Source organism: Hesperophylax consimilis, chromosome 26, assembly GCF_061612785.1.
Source record: "Hesperophylax consimilis isolate HC1 chromosome 26, BYU_Hcon_1.0, whole genome shotgun sequence".
NCBI classification, from domain to species: domain Eukaryota; kingdom Metazoa; phylum Arthropoda; class Insecta; order Trichoptera; family Limnephilidae; genus Hesperophylax; species Hesperophylax consimilis.
In genome coordinates this window covers 22,614,083-22,630,931 of record NC_142861.1, presented here as the reverse complement: position 1 = coordinate 22,630,931, position 16,849 = coordinate 22,614,083, and the positions used below count along the sequence as shown (strand labels likewise).

The 16,849-nt window shown below is 35.2% G+C and overlaps 1 protein-coding gene across 2 annotated transcripts in view; it reads right to left on the bottom strand.

Annotated features, from left to right (window-relative positions):
- Window positions 1-2,023: 2,023 nt before the first annotated feature.
- LOC149411309 (uncharacterized) overlaps window positions 2,024-16,849 on the bottom strand; it is a 39,730-nt gene continuing 24,904 nt past the window's right edge. Inside the window, exons 9-15 of one of the 2 annotated variants that reach the window (XM_089647091.1) lie at window positions 13,058-13,160; window positions 12,871-12,983; window positions 11,325-11,557; window positions 10,593-10,690; window positions 9,283-9,469; window positions 3,435-3,587; window positions 2,024-2,207 (exon numbers count right to left, since the gene is read on the bottom strand). In XM_089647091.1, the coding sequence (XP_089503217.1) occupies window positions 2,046-2,207; window positions 3,435-3,587; window positions 9,283-9,469; window positions 10,593-10,690; window positions 11,325-11,557; window positions 12,871-12,983; window positions 13,058-13,160 (1,049 nt within the window). In that variant the 3' untranslated portion in view covers window positions 2,024-2,045. The remainder of the gene's footprint in view (window positions 2,208-3,434; window positions 3,588-9,282; window positions 9,470-10,592; window positions 10,691-11,324; window positions 11,558-12,870; window positions 12,984-13,057; window positions 13,161-16,849) is intronic. The other variant, XM_089647094.1, reaches the window with a different exon arrangement.

Genomic DNA, 16,849 nt, shown 5'->3' with positions numbered 1-16,849 from the left:
GCCTAGGCCTGTTATTTTACTATAAATCTGCATAATCGGTCGGTAAAAATCTGACCAAAAAGACGTAGTTGTAGGAACCTTGATGCAACCAATATACCATATTCTGGAATCGCTTATTCATTTGTCTTTCTTGGACAATCTATGATAGAAATACAATATTGCATTTTCAACACAAGTGGAAGTTTGCAAGTAAGAAGTGATTTGAATGCTTGAAAAATGAACTGGCCAAAAACTTGTGTAGAATGAACAATTGAGCCCTTATGTGGACAAACAGCATTATGTGAAAAAGTGAGTTATGAGATATTGGTTGTTAAACATTTCATTGTAGTGAGCAAAATACATACATATTGAAAGTCAAACAAATGTATTTATATATACATACATACGTATAGCGCCCTTCGTGGCAGCAGGACGCGTCCTAACGCTTCCTCCAACCGCTTTGTGTTTTTTTTAGTATTTTCAATGGAAATGAGGCAACATCCCTTTGAAATTATTTTTAAAATCAATCAATCAACATTTGAACTTAAATAAAAATAAACTTAATAATTATTAGAACTTTATAATATGTGATTTGAGTGCAGTGTTTTAAAAGTGAATAAATAATCGGAAATTTGATCAAAAATATTGGACATTCGAAACGAACGGCGATCGGTAAATGCACTCCAGATGTTTTCAACAAAATTCTTGGAAACTGGGCAAGCTTGGACCCTGCAAGTTTTTTTACTAAGCCCAGGGTAATATATTACCCCAACCGTCGCTTTTTATTGCGGACAGAATGCACCACTTCAACAATTACCAGGAACAGGATTACATGGAGATAAATGATAGACTTGCCGAACGTCACAGCGGTGCTGCCAGGGTCTCTTATCTATGTGAGCAGATACATACCTGGACGCTGTTGTTGGACGCGGTAGACTCTCTTACGGCAGCAGCTGGTCCAGTTCCTTCACCACTTAGGATTCTTGCTGCAGAGCCTCCATCTTCTATCTTCGTAGAACGTCACAGTGGTGCTGCCAAGGTCTGGTATCTGTGAGAGGATAGTGTGTCAGCGCTTTATTAGCAGCAGACACATACCTGGACGGATGACGAACCTCGTGCAGGCACTGTTGGTGGACGCGGTGGACTCTTTCGCTGCAGCAGCTGGCCCAGTTTCTTTACCACCTAGGATTCTGGCTGCAAGTCTCCATCTTCTATCTTCGTGTCACCTGTTCCTATACTTCATTTTGCTTAACTTAACTTCACTCTATTTTTGTAATATTTATATTTTCTGTAATACCTGCATCAACTGTAAAGCGCCCCCGATCTCACAAAAGCGGCGCTATACAAATTATCCAATAATAAATAAATAAATAAATACATAGTATTTGTATTCTTTTTGTATTTCAATAAATAAACAAGTTTTATGTATTTTAATCAATTCATTCATAAGTGTTCAGAACCAATGAATGAATTGTTTATCACACACCCTAAAAGAAAAATAAATAAAATAACATCATTTTTCCATACATGTACTTACTTAAATATCAATATTTTTCGTTTTACTAACACAAGTTTCCATAAATTAAAAAAATTAAAAATTCCAGACATGTTACAAAATATTAACAAATAACACAACACAGAAATAAAAGCACCAATCGCACAAAACACTTTCAATTACAAAGCGCTGCAGTGTCGAACTTGTACATTAATTTTGCCTTTGGATTACTAGGAACAAAAAGACAAAAGACAAAAATAAATTTTCACTATACCAAGTATGGTATTGTCTATAAGTTGACTTTTATGTATTTATTTAATGAAGTTTCTTCAGGGCCTCTATGGGTTAAAAACAATAAACTTGTTATTATTATTGTATTTGTGTAACCTATGAACCGATGATATTGCCGTTGATAATTTTTAAAAATTGCCCAAGATTTTATTAAAATAATAACTGCACATCTTAAAAACAAAAATAATAATAAGATTAAAAAAAATTTGATGAAAAAATAGAAGTTTTAAAAATTCAACAAGATTTATTGCATAAAATGTATAAAAAGTCATTAATATCCTCATTGTTTAATAGATTTATCTTCAGGAAACTCCTCTATAACTTCGATGTAGAAATGGCTGTCTTCTTGCATTATTTGGGCTGGTTCTGTGGTTACTATGGAGGAATCTTCTTGGGTCTCTTCTTCCTTGGAAGTGCTTACTTTGCCAGGTTCCGTTGGGGCCTAAAAATAAAATGAATTTTAAAATGGATAAAATAACCTACCAATGAGATTCAGGAATGCACTAAATGCTGGTCAGATGTAAGATGCACGGGGCCTTTCTCAATAGGCATTTTGAAGACCACAGAAGTATTTCATAGACACTGTACCAATGTACCATGAAAATATGTGCATTTAATTGAAATTATAACACTTATTTTGTCATTTTACTTGAAATTCCCGGTTTAGCTTCCATTTTCTCAGTAATTCAGGGGCCTTATGGAATGTAGGTTGGGTTACAAATAAGCCGACTGTAATATCCTTGATATTATCTTATGAGCTCACCCATAGATGGCACTAGATTAGTCTATTAGGTTACCCTTAGATGGAGTCAGCGGTCGAGAATAATAAGATAATAAATTAGGTGAGAACCTCGAGATCAGGGTCCATATTATTCTAGCCATAGCCAGGTTCCATATAACTAAGATGTCAGAGCCATTGTCAATCTATCTAGTCCGAGTGCTTTGTTGAAGCCCGAGTTTTATTGATTTGTAAGAAAACCCCGGAGATACAACGCTGACAATATTTTAATTCTTACTGCTCTCGTCATAAAAAAAACTGAACTTGTTGCTTGTGCAATGGATGGAAGACTTAGATTGCAGACGATAGAACCCATAATGCGGGTTTTTTCGGCTTCCGTGGTCGAGGGGTAATGCTCTCAACTAGCGATCTGGAGTTCGCAGGTTTAAATCCCGGCATGCTCAAGATGTGACCGTTTCCTTTTCTGATTTTTCTGTTTCAGATTTTCGTTTGAAAAAATCACTAATATTGTCTTCAGTATTTAAATATTATAATTTGAGGTTTTACTCAATAAGTTATTCCGAAAAATAATGATTAATTTGTATTATTTCACATTTTTTGTATATTTGTGGCAAGTTCCAGAGTGGAAGACACTCTTAGTATCACCATGGGATAAGACAATTAATTTTGGAATTGAAACGTTGCTTGAAATGGTTTTGGCCATGTTTGATGACCAGACCTGAATAGCCAGGTACTTCCCTACCTTCCTCTAACCCATCTCCTTCCACTACCTTCAGATAACAACATACCCAAACTGGGGATGCCATCACTGGCTTAAGAAGGTTGGGAGCAGTTGGGACTCTAGTGCAGCATTCACGTAAAAAAAAAAAAATGCTTGGGTACAAATCGGTTTCGCAGTAAATAATTGACGGATAATCCAAATATATGTACCTTCATCTGGAAGTGTTTGCGCATGTGCAGGTGCAGGGGCCCCGAGGTGTAGAAGCCCACACGACACACATTGCAGATGTACGGCTTCTCGCCGGTGTGCGTACGCTGGTGGCACGTCAGCGAGCTGGATGTCTTGAATCCCATCTGGCAGAACTGGACAACGACATAACTATTAACTGAGAACAGACGGATCTTCTTCCGTCCCATTACTTATGGGGGGTTCAATACACACACCGTACTTCTACACTTCTCATGACACTACCGAGTTCAGTGAATTCAAGAAGTAATGACCCAGATTTGCTGATGAGTGGAATTTGCTGGGTTGAAGACAGTCAACTATCTATCAAGTGAATGTTCCAAGATCGCTGACGCAACAGTTCAACAGATGACGACTTTACCAGTTGCGGTAGAATGGATGACGCTATCAAACATACTAATTTCGGTTGTTTGTGCCAATCACGATTTTCTGAAATATTCCCGCGTAATGTAATGTGTACATTTATTTATTTATTTATTGTAAGAAACAAACAGCATTTTTTTACAGGATTAGTTATACAAGAGGTTACATATGAGGTAAGCCAAAATAGTTTCTTATGCTAATGTTGGTTAATGTGATATAATACAAGATTGTAATTGGTTATAACCATTAACTGAAAATGAAAATGAAATTAACAAAAAAAATAAAAATCATTTAAATATATTAGAAGGAAGAAGGAATAGGAAAGGGCAAGAGGCAGAGGAAGATGGGATGGGGACAGGAGACGCTCATGTTGTACCTTTTCTATAACTGTGCATTAATTTAATTAATATTTGTGGTCGTGCGCTTGACTTCTTATTATTCACATTTAATTTTCAAAATTGTATCAGACGTGTGATAAAGTAGGTACCAAAATTATTTTATTTGAATTATAATTACTTCTACGGTACTTAAAATGTTTATTTCATTTGTTTAAATTTTTGACAGATATCTGTTGAAAATGAAGTTGGGTAATCTTGTATTTTGTTGCTGCTCATGAAGATTTTTATCTAATATTAATGTCTCAATTAACAAAATAATATCATTTCAATGTTTCACTATTACTATTACTATAATTGCTAGCTCTGATTTGGCTTGGCTTACCGATTAGTACACAATGTGCCCAGACTACCATCAAATCCTTTATTTGTTGTTATGTATTACTATTTTGAGTCGGGAAAAATCACATAATGAGGAAAACATTTACATCATATAAATGGCTATTTAATGGCTGAAATGGCTGGAATTTCAGAATAATGTTTGTACGATTTAAAAATCAATCTAACAGTGTTTCTAAATACAGTGCCATAGACCGAATAATTTGTGCCCTGACCATTGACCATTGACCACATGTTTTGTCCCTTCGGGTGCCGGGTCTCATCTCACTAACACCTTGTTTTGTTTTTTTGTGTTACTGAAAATATGTACCCGATAATATAAATCTGCAAGCCGGTTAGTTTATGGCATCAGTATGGTGATTGTGTACGATAGAGAAGAACTAATTGGTTTAAAAAACACTCGTGTGGCATTAAAACCTTTAGCGGCTGCAAAAATTAACTTTTACAATCTAAATCGCAACCCTGCTAAGAAAATAAGATTTAGAGGTTGTCGGGGAGGACGAAATCGCAAAAATAAATCAATAAAAATTAGTGCAGTAACCCACAATCCTGAACATGAGAAGACAGATGAAATAAAAACTTCATTAAGAGGCGTATACATACAGCGCCATGCAAATTTACAAACCCGGCGACTCGCAGTGGCAAATTGGAATGCACGCTCAGTGAACAACAAGGTGGATGATGTTCACGATATTATTAGCCAGAAGAAACTGAACATCCTATCGATTACTGAGACGTGGCATGAAAACTATGACTCCACCTCCATAAAAAAGTTGCGAGCTCTTGGCTATACGGTCGTAGAACAGGCAAGACGAAAATCGCCGGACGACCCCAGAAACAATAACATCTCATTCGTGAATCATGGAGGGGTGGCAATCATCGGTCGTCAAGGACTGCGTATATCCAAAATCAATATCGGAGATTACCAAACTTTTGAATCTCTGGGATGTTGTATTTCTTCAATGGGGACGTCTTTCACACTAATCACTATCTACCGACCGGGGTCGAGGATCATCACTGCGGATTTTTATAACGAATTTGCGCAACTTTTAGGGCGGGTTAATGCCCTACCTGGTGCCCTCATTATAACCGGGGACTTTAATATCAGAATAGATAGAAAAACTGACATTAACACAACAAAATTTTTTGATGTCTTAGAGTGCTACGGATGTAGGCAATGGGTAGATATTCCGACTCATGACGCAGGCGGAATACTTGATATTTTTGTATCTAGGAATACTGACCCACCGCTAATAACCGAAGTAATAGACGTGGGTCTCTCAGATCACAGGCTTGTGCGTACCGAGGTAGACTTTAATCCTTCCAAACCTGTCTACAAAACGAAGACGACCAGAGCGTGGCGAAAGTTTGACTTTGCCCTCTTTGAGGAAGAACTGAAGACTTCCATCCTTGCAAAATACGACATAAATAGTAATGTAAATTCGACATCTGGCCTAGTAGAAGTCTATAATGATATTTTAACTACACTAATAAACAAACATGCCCCCTTTTCGACCAAAACCTGTGCTGTCCGCAAGTCTGATTCCTGGTTTGACGCAGAATGCCGGGAAAAGAAGAGGGCTATGCGCCGACTTGAGAGGACATACAGGAGCGGAAAACTAGCCAGCCAAAGGGAAGCGTGGGTTAGTGTGCAAACTGAATATAGGGAAACAATTCGGAGAAAAAGAGCCGATTACTGGATTACGAAGATTGAGAGTGAAGATTCGGACCCCCAGCGACTTTGGAATTCGCTTAAAACTGTCAGAGGTGAGTCTGAAAACTCAACCACGGCAGCGCTCAGTCCGAAAGATTTTTCCGACTTTTTCCAAGAAAAAATCGACAATATTCGGGCCACAACAGCATCTGCACCTCCACCTACGTTCACAACCTACAACGGCGAATCCTTTACTAAGTTCACACACACTACATCGGAAGAAGTCACCAAAATTGTGTCCAGTTCACTAAACAAACAATGTGCTTTAGACCCAATCCCAACGTGGCTTCTGAAAAAGTGTCTGAAACATATAGTACCATTCCTAGTTTACTTATATAACAAAACTTTTGACTTAGGCGAGGTACCACAACTGCTTAAGAAGGCCCTTGTCTCACCAATTCTAAAGAAACCCCAACTAGATTCTGAGGATTTAAGTAATTATCGTCCTGTGTCAAATCTACCGTTCATCTCAAAAATCCTAGAAAAAATTGTGATCAGGCAGATAACCGCCTATCTGGCGAAAAATGAACTGCTGTCAAAGTACCAATCAGCTTATAGGAGGTACCATTCTACAGAGACTGGATTACTGCGCGTGTTGTCAGATTTGATGCTTGCAAATGAGTCAGGTAAGCTAGCTTTGCTATCACTATTAGATCTGAGTGCAGCATTTGACACCATCGACCACAATTTCTTGATCGACAGACTGGAAAAAACTTTTGGACTGGGTGGTGAAATTATTAAGTGGATAAAATCATACCTCTGTGGCCGAACCCAATCTGTACAAGCGGGCGTTAAAAACTCTCCCTACGTGACCCTGACTTCTGGAGTCCCCCAGGGTTCAGTCTTGGGGCCCCTACTTTTCATTCTGTTTATCAACGATGTTGCCAAAATTATAGATTCATTCGGACTTCTTTCCCATTGCTATGCTGACGATCAGCAAATCTATTTCTACTGTGCACCGAATGAGAAAGACAAATTAAAAGATATTACTGTTAAATGCATTGGTGCCATAACAGAGTGGATGTCTTCGAACAAACTTAGACTAAATCCATCCAAAACAGAATTTCTCTGGACAGCAACAAAAAAGCGCCAGTCAATGTTAGACAAAACTCCTCTCATTACTTCTGGCTGCAACATCATCCCTAAAAATGGCATTAAACTCCTAGGTGTTCATCTAGATGAAGATCTCTCACTCAAATCCCAAATTAACAAAACAGTAAGCGCAGGTTTCTTTCACCTGCGTCAAATCAAATCTATAAAAAGAAATATTCCGGCTAGCGCCACAAAGATGTTAGTAAACTCCTATGTTGTATCACGACTCGACTATTGCAATGGCATATACGCAAGTCTCCCTAAAACATACACTGACAGACTTCAGTCAGTTTTCAATGCTGCAGCAAGGCTGATAACTGGTGTTCCCAAATATTCCCACATCTCACAACATTTGCGGAACCTTCATTGGCTTAGGTGCCCTGAGAGAATCCAATTCAAACTCTGCTGGATGGTTTTTAAAGCCGTACATAATATGGCGCCACCCTACTTGTCGGAACTCTGCATTCCAAACGACGTTAATGTTAGGCAAGCAACGCTTCGATCAGCATCTTCAACAGCCATAGGTAGACTTTCAGTACCTATGCGCAATCACAATACCAATTTTGGAGACCGAGCTTTTGCAGTAGCAGGCCCAACAGCTTGGAACAAACTCCCTTCATATTTGCGAAAGATCGACAGCTCATCTGAGTTCAGAGCAAAACTAAAGACTCACCTTTTCAACTTGTCGTATCCAGAATGATGACCTTTTTTATTGTTTTATTCATCAGTAGTATTTCATTGCTCAGTCCAGGAGATTTTCTATTTGACTTTTTTTTTTTACCGCTATTAACCGTTTATTACGCGTAAACAATTTTAAAAAAAATATTTTATAACTGACACCACACGCAGAAATCATAACAATCGGTATTTGTAAATATAAATTAAATATGTATGTTAGTCGTAAATCTCTAGTTTAAGCCGAAGTCGTAAGTCGTTTTGTAGCGGTATTGTGTAAAAATGCCCACTTGGTCATAAAAATATGTATAGCTTAAGTCATTAGTTAAAAGTCTTAGTTGTAAATCACTCGACATTAGTCTTAGTTATAAGTCTCTCTATATCTATGAAACTTAGTTATAAACCAAAAGTAACTAAGTCTAAGGACGGGTTGTTTCGGAGAATTTGAACAATTCATCAAAATTCAACGTTCATTTACAAGTTCTGTGAAAGATTTTTTCATGTTCTGTTTTTATTTCAGTTTTGTCAATCAATTAGCCTACAATGATATAATAACAGAACATGAATAGGACTTTCACAGAACCCGAAAATGAACATTGAAATTTGATGAATTGTTCAAATTCTCCGAAACAACCCGTCCTAAGTGATTAATGCATAAATTAAGTTGTTAAGCGCCCTTGAGGTGATTTTCTCACGAAAACGGCGCTGTATAAATAATCCAATCATTATTATTATTATTATAGGTAAAATGATTGTAAACAAAATGATTGTAGGTAATCAAAAGATCATAACCAAATGATTGTAAGCAAAATGATTGTAAGCAAAATGGTTGTGAGCAAAATGATCGTAAGCAAAACAATTGTAGGCAAATAATACGATCAAATGCGTTTACAATCAAATAATAATTACAATCTTTTCTATATGATTTTGTTTGCTTAGGATCAAAACGTAGGTTATCTATAAAAATACATTTTATTTTTCTGTGATTTTTCACGAATCTGCGCTAATTACACAATAAAAAATCACGCCATTTTTTATCTGTCAATAAATATAGTCATGACGACATGTTGTTATTTCTCTACGCATAGGAAGTCAGAAAATTCCACTCAGTAACTGAATGTATTCTTCAGTTTAGTAGCGAGTCCACGACGAATCATGGAACTCCTACACTGATTTTGGAGAGTGTAAAATCTTTCTGCCACCATCACAACAAATTGAGTTGGTTCGGCTAACCTGGCAGATGAAGGGCTTCTCGCCAGTGTGCGTGCGGATGTGCGGGTTGAGGTCGGAGGTGAGCAGGAACCTCTTGGGACAGTGGGGGCACTGCTTGGGTCTCGGGCCCCCATGCAGGCGTGCCATGTGCCCCCGCAGGTGCTCCTGACGGTTGAAGGCCGCGTCGCACTCGGTGCACACGTGAGATCTGACAAACAAAATACATATATGATGTTTAAAGTTTAATAAACTAACAGAAATTTTACAAAATCAACAACTTAAACTTTTTGCCGATAAGTGCATAATGGTTCACTCAGCACTCCGTCTCACTTGCATTTCTTGTGTTCTTCTTTATTCTATGTCTTTTACCATGTTCTATGTTATCCTTTTACCGTGCATAATATAATCTACATAATCTGCTAAATAATAAAATAGATAGTCCCGAATTGCTATCCGTCATTGGTTTAAATGTTCCAACAGGCACACTACACTTTTTCATATTGAAGCCAACAATACCAATACAGCAAACAACTCAGTAATTACTCGCGCAATCACAACATACACCCATTACGAAAAATTACTACATTTAGACATCTTTCATGATTCCTTTCTAACATACAAAACTAACTTATTAAATTTCTTAGCATGACATATTTCAAAAATATTTTCACATAATTTTTCAAAACTTCTATGTATTAACAGTCAATTACAATTCGTGAGCTTATTATAATTCTTGTTTTCAATTCATTTATTATTATCTATCCACACTTCCTTCCTTTTATAACAATCTCAGGCGAAATTACGTAATGATATTTTATGGACATACGTAATAGGTACTACAACTATGTAATAACTAAAAATATCTAACTGTATCTTATTGTACTGTGTATGTCTTAACAAATAAATAAATAATATTATACTCTAATCATTCACATCTTCAGCCCAACTTATAATAAGACTGCCAAAAATTTTGAGTATTTTAAAGCAGAATACTTTTGGATTTACGCTAGAAAATGGTTCATACAGAGTTAATAATGTATGAACCACATACTTAAAAATTTAATAGCAAAGAACTATTGAAAGATTCCGCGGGTTCCAAAGACTGCTGTGAGTTGGCCATGTAGAAAGAATTCCTTATAGTAGAACACACTGAAAATCATGACAAATTGTTGAAGCAATAGATTTAAGTGAATTAACCATGAATAGGTTAATTCACTTAAATCTATATTAAATCACTTGGGATTACCTCAGGGTTGCAATCTAGGGCCCCTTTTAATGTAACAATTAGTTTAATCTATCTAATCACTAGGAAATCATTGGAATAGACTGACCTATCGCCGACCAGGTGTGTTTTGACATGCTTTTCCAGGGCACTGGTGATGGGGAAACTCTTGGGGCACTTGGGACAGAAGTACTGGCAGGTGTGGGTCTATGAAAAGTAATAATATACCACTTTTCTGAATCATCTTTCTGAGGTAAGTACACATTATTGTAATTGAGTTTATTGTAAAAAATATATTAAAGTAATGATTTTATATACATATGCATATATACACAGGCATCATAGTACAAGCGGCATGAATCTACATCACATAGAGAATTTTTGTTGATCTGACCATTTGGATTTTTTTAAATACTTTTTCTAATTTTTTCTACAATTTAACCTTTGACATGCTTGGCTCCAGTGACCTAATACCCTTGTAGTGTGCCAAGTGTAAAATCCCACAAATGGAAGGTTTTGTTTTCAGATTTGGATATGCCTGCCCTCAATTTTTTTTAGATGTTAATGGTTAAAAACTTTTGGAGTCGAGTCTACGCTTCTGCGCATTTGAAACGACATTGAAAAGCTGATATTAACCCCCTAGAGACTAAGTTTTTTCAAATTTAACTTAAAAAATTTCAACTTCAGACTTGACTTACTTGAAAACAAAAGCTCAAATCAAAAAAGTCATTCACAAAATCCATACATTCAACAGTTTCCCGCTTGTATTAGGAGTTTTTGCACACCGTGTACATTTAGTAGCAAGGGGCTGTATGACAATTGTTCAAATATTGAATGGTACCTTCATGTGAGCATCCATTTCCTTGATGCTATCCTGCGCTACCCCGCAGATAGTACACACACCACCCGCGCACCCATCCCTCTCCCCCGCGGGGTAGTCTGCCCCTCTGAGGCCACCCGGAGTCCAGCGACTCCGGTCCAGGCGTGCCCCCTCGTGCTGGGTGATAGTATGGTTGCTCAGGTTGTGCAGGGAACTGAACGTCTTTCCGCAGAATGAACACATGAACTTTCCACCTGCAATAAAAATATCAAATCAAATTTGAAGACCTCGACCTTTTATTTATATTAAAATGAAGCCACAAAGTTAATTTGCAAACTTTATTTAACCCTTACAGTGCCGAAAAGCGCGGTGGCGTTCATAGGTAGGTGAGCGAAAAATGCCAGCGATGCGGTAGCGCTCTTTTCGACAGTTCATTTTCGGCGCGCGTCAGTGACGGTCGTGTTCCTGCGTTTATATTTTTATTCATTAAATTGCGTTCTAACTTTCGGTTCCATGATATTTCATCAAAATGAAAATTCAACACACCTTTAAAAAGTGATAAAGAGTCATTAAAAGTGATGAAACAATATGCCTATGTAACCTATTTAACCTAGTTTTTGTTTCATCATGTCATTTTGATGACATATCCGGTCACCAAGCAGCAGTAAGGACAGTAGCTCTGTGAAGAGATCTAACCTGATTTGCTCATTGTGTAAAAAAAGACTACACGGTATTTGTGTGGGAAAACACTTTTATAAATAAATCTTGTACATTTTCCACATATTTTCTGTAATTTTCTTGTCAACAAATATGTAGTATCCCATTTCTGTACTTTTATTATCATAGTTCGAAACCTTCTGAAGAGAATGTTAAAAAAATTAGTGTATTGTAACAGAAATGGCAAGTGTTTTTCTTTTTTCCATAAATTATCTATAAAAATGCACCTTTTTACTGGCATTTTCAGAATATTTTGACAAAATATTTATGGCACTAAAAGAGTTAATTAAAACAATTGAGGAGCTGGTGCAATAAACACTTTTCTCCCACCGCCTTTTTGGTATCTCCAATCCCTCCTCTATTTGCTTTGTAAATATTACATCTCTAGGTTTTGCACAGACGGAGCTACATGCAAAAGTTTGAACACTAGTTCCAAATTACAAGAGAATATTACGCATACTTTTACACAAACTTTTAACCATTTTGTCTCAAAAGTAAAATTGTTTTGTTGTTATTGCATCCAGCTCCTCAATTAATTAATTTTAAAATTATATTTAATATGCTGTATATTTGCGGCATTTTCGAGAGTGGTAGATACTCTCAGTATAGCCCTGGTGAATGACCACCATTCACAATAGAAACTTGCTTGAAATGGCTATAGCCATATTTGGTGATCAGAATCGAACAGGCAGATACTTCCAAATCTTTCTCTTTCTCATTGCCTTCCCTTCCCCACTACCTTCAACCTCACAACAAACTCCAATTGGGGGCGCCATAGTCCCACTGGCTTCGGTCAATTGAGAGCAGTTGGGACTCTTAAGTTGCTGCGATCTTTTTATTTGAAGCATACCTTGATGAGAATCCTGATGCTTACTGAGCTGACGCTGGGTTTTGAAGGCCTTGGGACATTGAATACACTTGAAAGCTCTCAAATCAGCGTGCTTGAGGCGATGGATTTTCAAACTAAAAACAAAATAAATTTATTGTTGCCTGAATTAAAAAAAATATATATATTAATTTGAATTGAATCAAGTTACCCCGTGTTAGTTTTGTAGCTGCGTCCACATTCCTGACAGAGGTATGGGTTCTCATTTGTATGAATTCTTTCATGATGTATAAAATGATGGCGGAAATTAAAAGCTAGAAAATTATGTTAGGTTAAAAAATATATTTAAATAATACATTTTGTTAAAAATAATTACTGTCATGTCCAATTTTTAATCATCAATACAAAAAATACAGAAGCAAATAATGTTTACAAAAAATGTGACTTTTAAGCACCATTATAACATTCAATGTACATTTCAATCTTTGCAACAAAGGCGAACAGTTAACACACTTTATACGGGCGAAAACAAGGGTCCCATTCGAGAAAAATGATTTAGTTTTTAAACAGCTATATCTTTGAAAATAATACATATATATTAATGAAATTTTTTACATAGCACTCACCACACCTCAACTATAAAATTGTTGTCCGAAATTAAAGCCTAATTTTTGTAATACGACTCCATAATCTGAAGTTGAACATCAGTGTTGGGCCATTTAGTGATGTTTTATTTGAGAAAAATGTACATATTTTTGATTACGTTACATTTTTTTTTTTTTACTCAAATCATTAAAAAAAAATAGTTCCCCATTTCCGGTGCAATAAGTGGAAGGATGTATTGCCCGTTCTATGGGTTTAAATATAGTTGACTTTTGATAAAATATTCTTCCGTACAAAAGACAAGTATTTTAAGATATGGGAAGACTTGGTTCACATTTTTAAATACATATACATATAGTTGGGACCCACACGCACAAGAGATTGGTAAAAAAGGTTCATGTAAAATTATCGGACAGCAATGCCTGTTCCGCCATTAAAGCAAGACCGGCGTAAAAGGTAAAACTACCCTTCCCGGACAAGGTGTGTTAACATATTAGAGTCTAGTTTCTGATATCGAGTCTAGTTTCTGCTGCCGTGCAGCTCGCACGGACAGAAATTTCGATAAACTCAGTAACCACAAACCACAGTGATACCCAGTTTAACATATTGTTGTTGCAAAAATAAAGCAGGCTGGCTGCGTTTAGTCACCAGACAGCCCGCAAAAAAAAATAACTCATTATGGACCGAAGTGTCCAATCATTAATTGACTCAATTAAAATTGAAATAGGAAAATGCTCATCTGTCAAAGAGGCAAAACAAAGGAGTAACATAGAACAAGATATACACCAGCTAGAGGAAATATGGTGCAAGGAAAAACTTCAACTACAAGAAAAAATAATTGAGCTACAAAATAAACTTATATTAAATGAAGAAAAACATTCAGAAAAAATTGAAAATTATTTAAAGGAAAAAAATGAATCAACTAATACTACGTACAACAAGTCAACCCTCTCAATACCTATACCAGAGGCCAAATACTCATTAATAATTGCAAGTGAAAATACTAATACAACATCTGATGATATTCGAGACATGATAGTTAAAAAAATTAAAACATCGCATTTGGGGATTGCAGTAAATGGAGTACAAAAAGCATCAAATAAGAAACTAATCATCTCTTGCCCCAAAAAGGATCACGCAAAAAAACTAACTGAAGAAATAAATATAGTCTTCAAAAATAATATGATCGCGAAAGAATTAGAAAAAAAAAATCCTAAACTATTCATCAGAAACCTACCTATCGACCTATCAGAAGAAGAAATAATAGAATCATTAAAAACCCAAAATGATGGAATTAAAATCATCATGGATGAAAATCCGAAAAACTCAGTAAAATTAGTAAAAATGCTTAAACCAAAAGGACAAAACAATCTTACAAACTATATAGTCGAAACAAGTGGAAAACTTAGGAAATATCTCATATCTAAAGAGAAAATTAATATTGGATACCACAGAGTGCGGGTGGAGGATGCTAATCCAATAATGCAATGCTTCCATTGCCTGAGATTTGGACATTCAGCTGTCAACTGCTTTAATAAGGACAAGAATGCTTCGTGCCTGCACTGCGCCATGGACCATCCTTGGAAAGACTGTCCCAATAAAAACAAAGAAGAGAAATGCAAAAATTGTGATTTCCAAAACAACACTTTCAAGTCAACAAATGATACAAATCATAAAGCAAATAGCAAAAATTGTATGTATTTAAAAAAAATGATGACTATTGCCCAAGGGCGTATAAATTATGAATAGGTATGTACCTACTTTAACATTCTTAATAACTAACTTTAAAATTCTTAACAAGATCAAAAACTCAATAACAAATCTTATATTTTTGTTTCAAATACGCTTATTTTCTGACTTTTCACACTTTTCTAACTTTTCGCACAATTTAGCTATTAATATTAAAACTTTAAAACAATTGAGAAACATTTCAATGTCATTAATCTACCATCGAAGAGATAACGATTTATCAGTAATATCCAAAAAATATTTAATTAACTATTTCTGTAAAATTTTAAGACAAAAACAAAGCATTAAAATATTAGCCTACTCTCAAAGTGTTAATGTTTGTAAAATATTATTTATACAAAACAAAATTAATATACTACATAGTATGTATCATCTTCATAATATCATCACTAGGAATACAATACTAAGTTGTTCAATATTGTCACCAAAACTATTTCAAGTCAACCTTGATATTATCCGTGAACATATGCTGCTAATTTATAGTTTGTCATCAACATCAAATTCATTTTTGACAATTAGTTATAGCAATATTATTTCCTTATTTCTTTTAAAATGAATAATTTCTTCACTGAGGAATTAGATAAAACGCTTAATATTTCGGAATATATTTGTCATACTTTAAAAGATTGTAATAAAATCGTGGATAAAATAACAAATTCATTCTCTGTACTCCATTTAAATATCAGATCAATGAAACAAAATTTCAATGAATTTTTACTCTCAATTAATTTACTAAATCATAAACCGGACGTTATTGTTTTAACGGAAGCATTCACCAACCTATACAATAAATTTTGCATACCAGAATATACCTACTTCGCAACATCTTGTGCTATTAACAGAAATAGTGGTATTGTTGTATTTGTTAAATCTTGCTATTCAAACATCGCAGTGGAAGAAGTACCTATGCAGCGAGTTAATTGCTTAGATATTAATCTAAATGTAAATAAAATGTGTTTTAATATTATTGCAATTTACCGAACACACGGATCAAACGAGTACACATTTATGGATGAATTGAGAAGCATTATCTTATCAAAAAAAAATAAACAGAACATAACAATAATCGGCGATTTCAACATAGATGTTTCAAACGAAAATAGTAACAGAATAAAAACTGAATTTATCAATTATATGACGGAAATGAATTTCATATTGTGTATAAATAAATATACTAGAGAAATTACGGGTCAACGTCCATCTTGCATCGATCACATATGGAGTAACACTAAAGATACCGACAAATTACACACAATAATATTAAAAAATAATATTACTGATCATCACACTTGCATCTATATACAAAAACTTAATATTAATAATCATACTGATTCAAAATGCAATACTTTTACAAAAAATTCACTAAACCATCATAAATTAAGCCTAAAAATAAAAACAGAAACATGGCGTTCCGTATTAGAATCAACATGTGCTGAAACATGCGCAAATATTTTTGATAATATACTATGCAATTATATTACAGCATCAACAGATATTAAAACCATAAAAATTAAATCAAAATTCAAAAAAATAAAACCATGGATTTCACATGGCTTAATCGTGTCTATTAGAAAAAAAGAAGAGTTATATCGCTTGACAAAGAAATTTCCCTTAGATAAAAAAATATACACAGATTATAAAAAATTTAGGA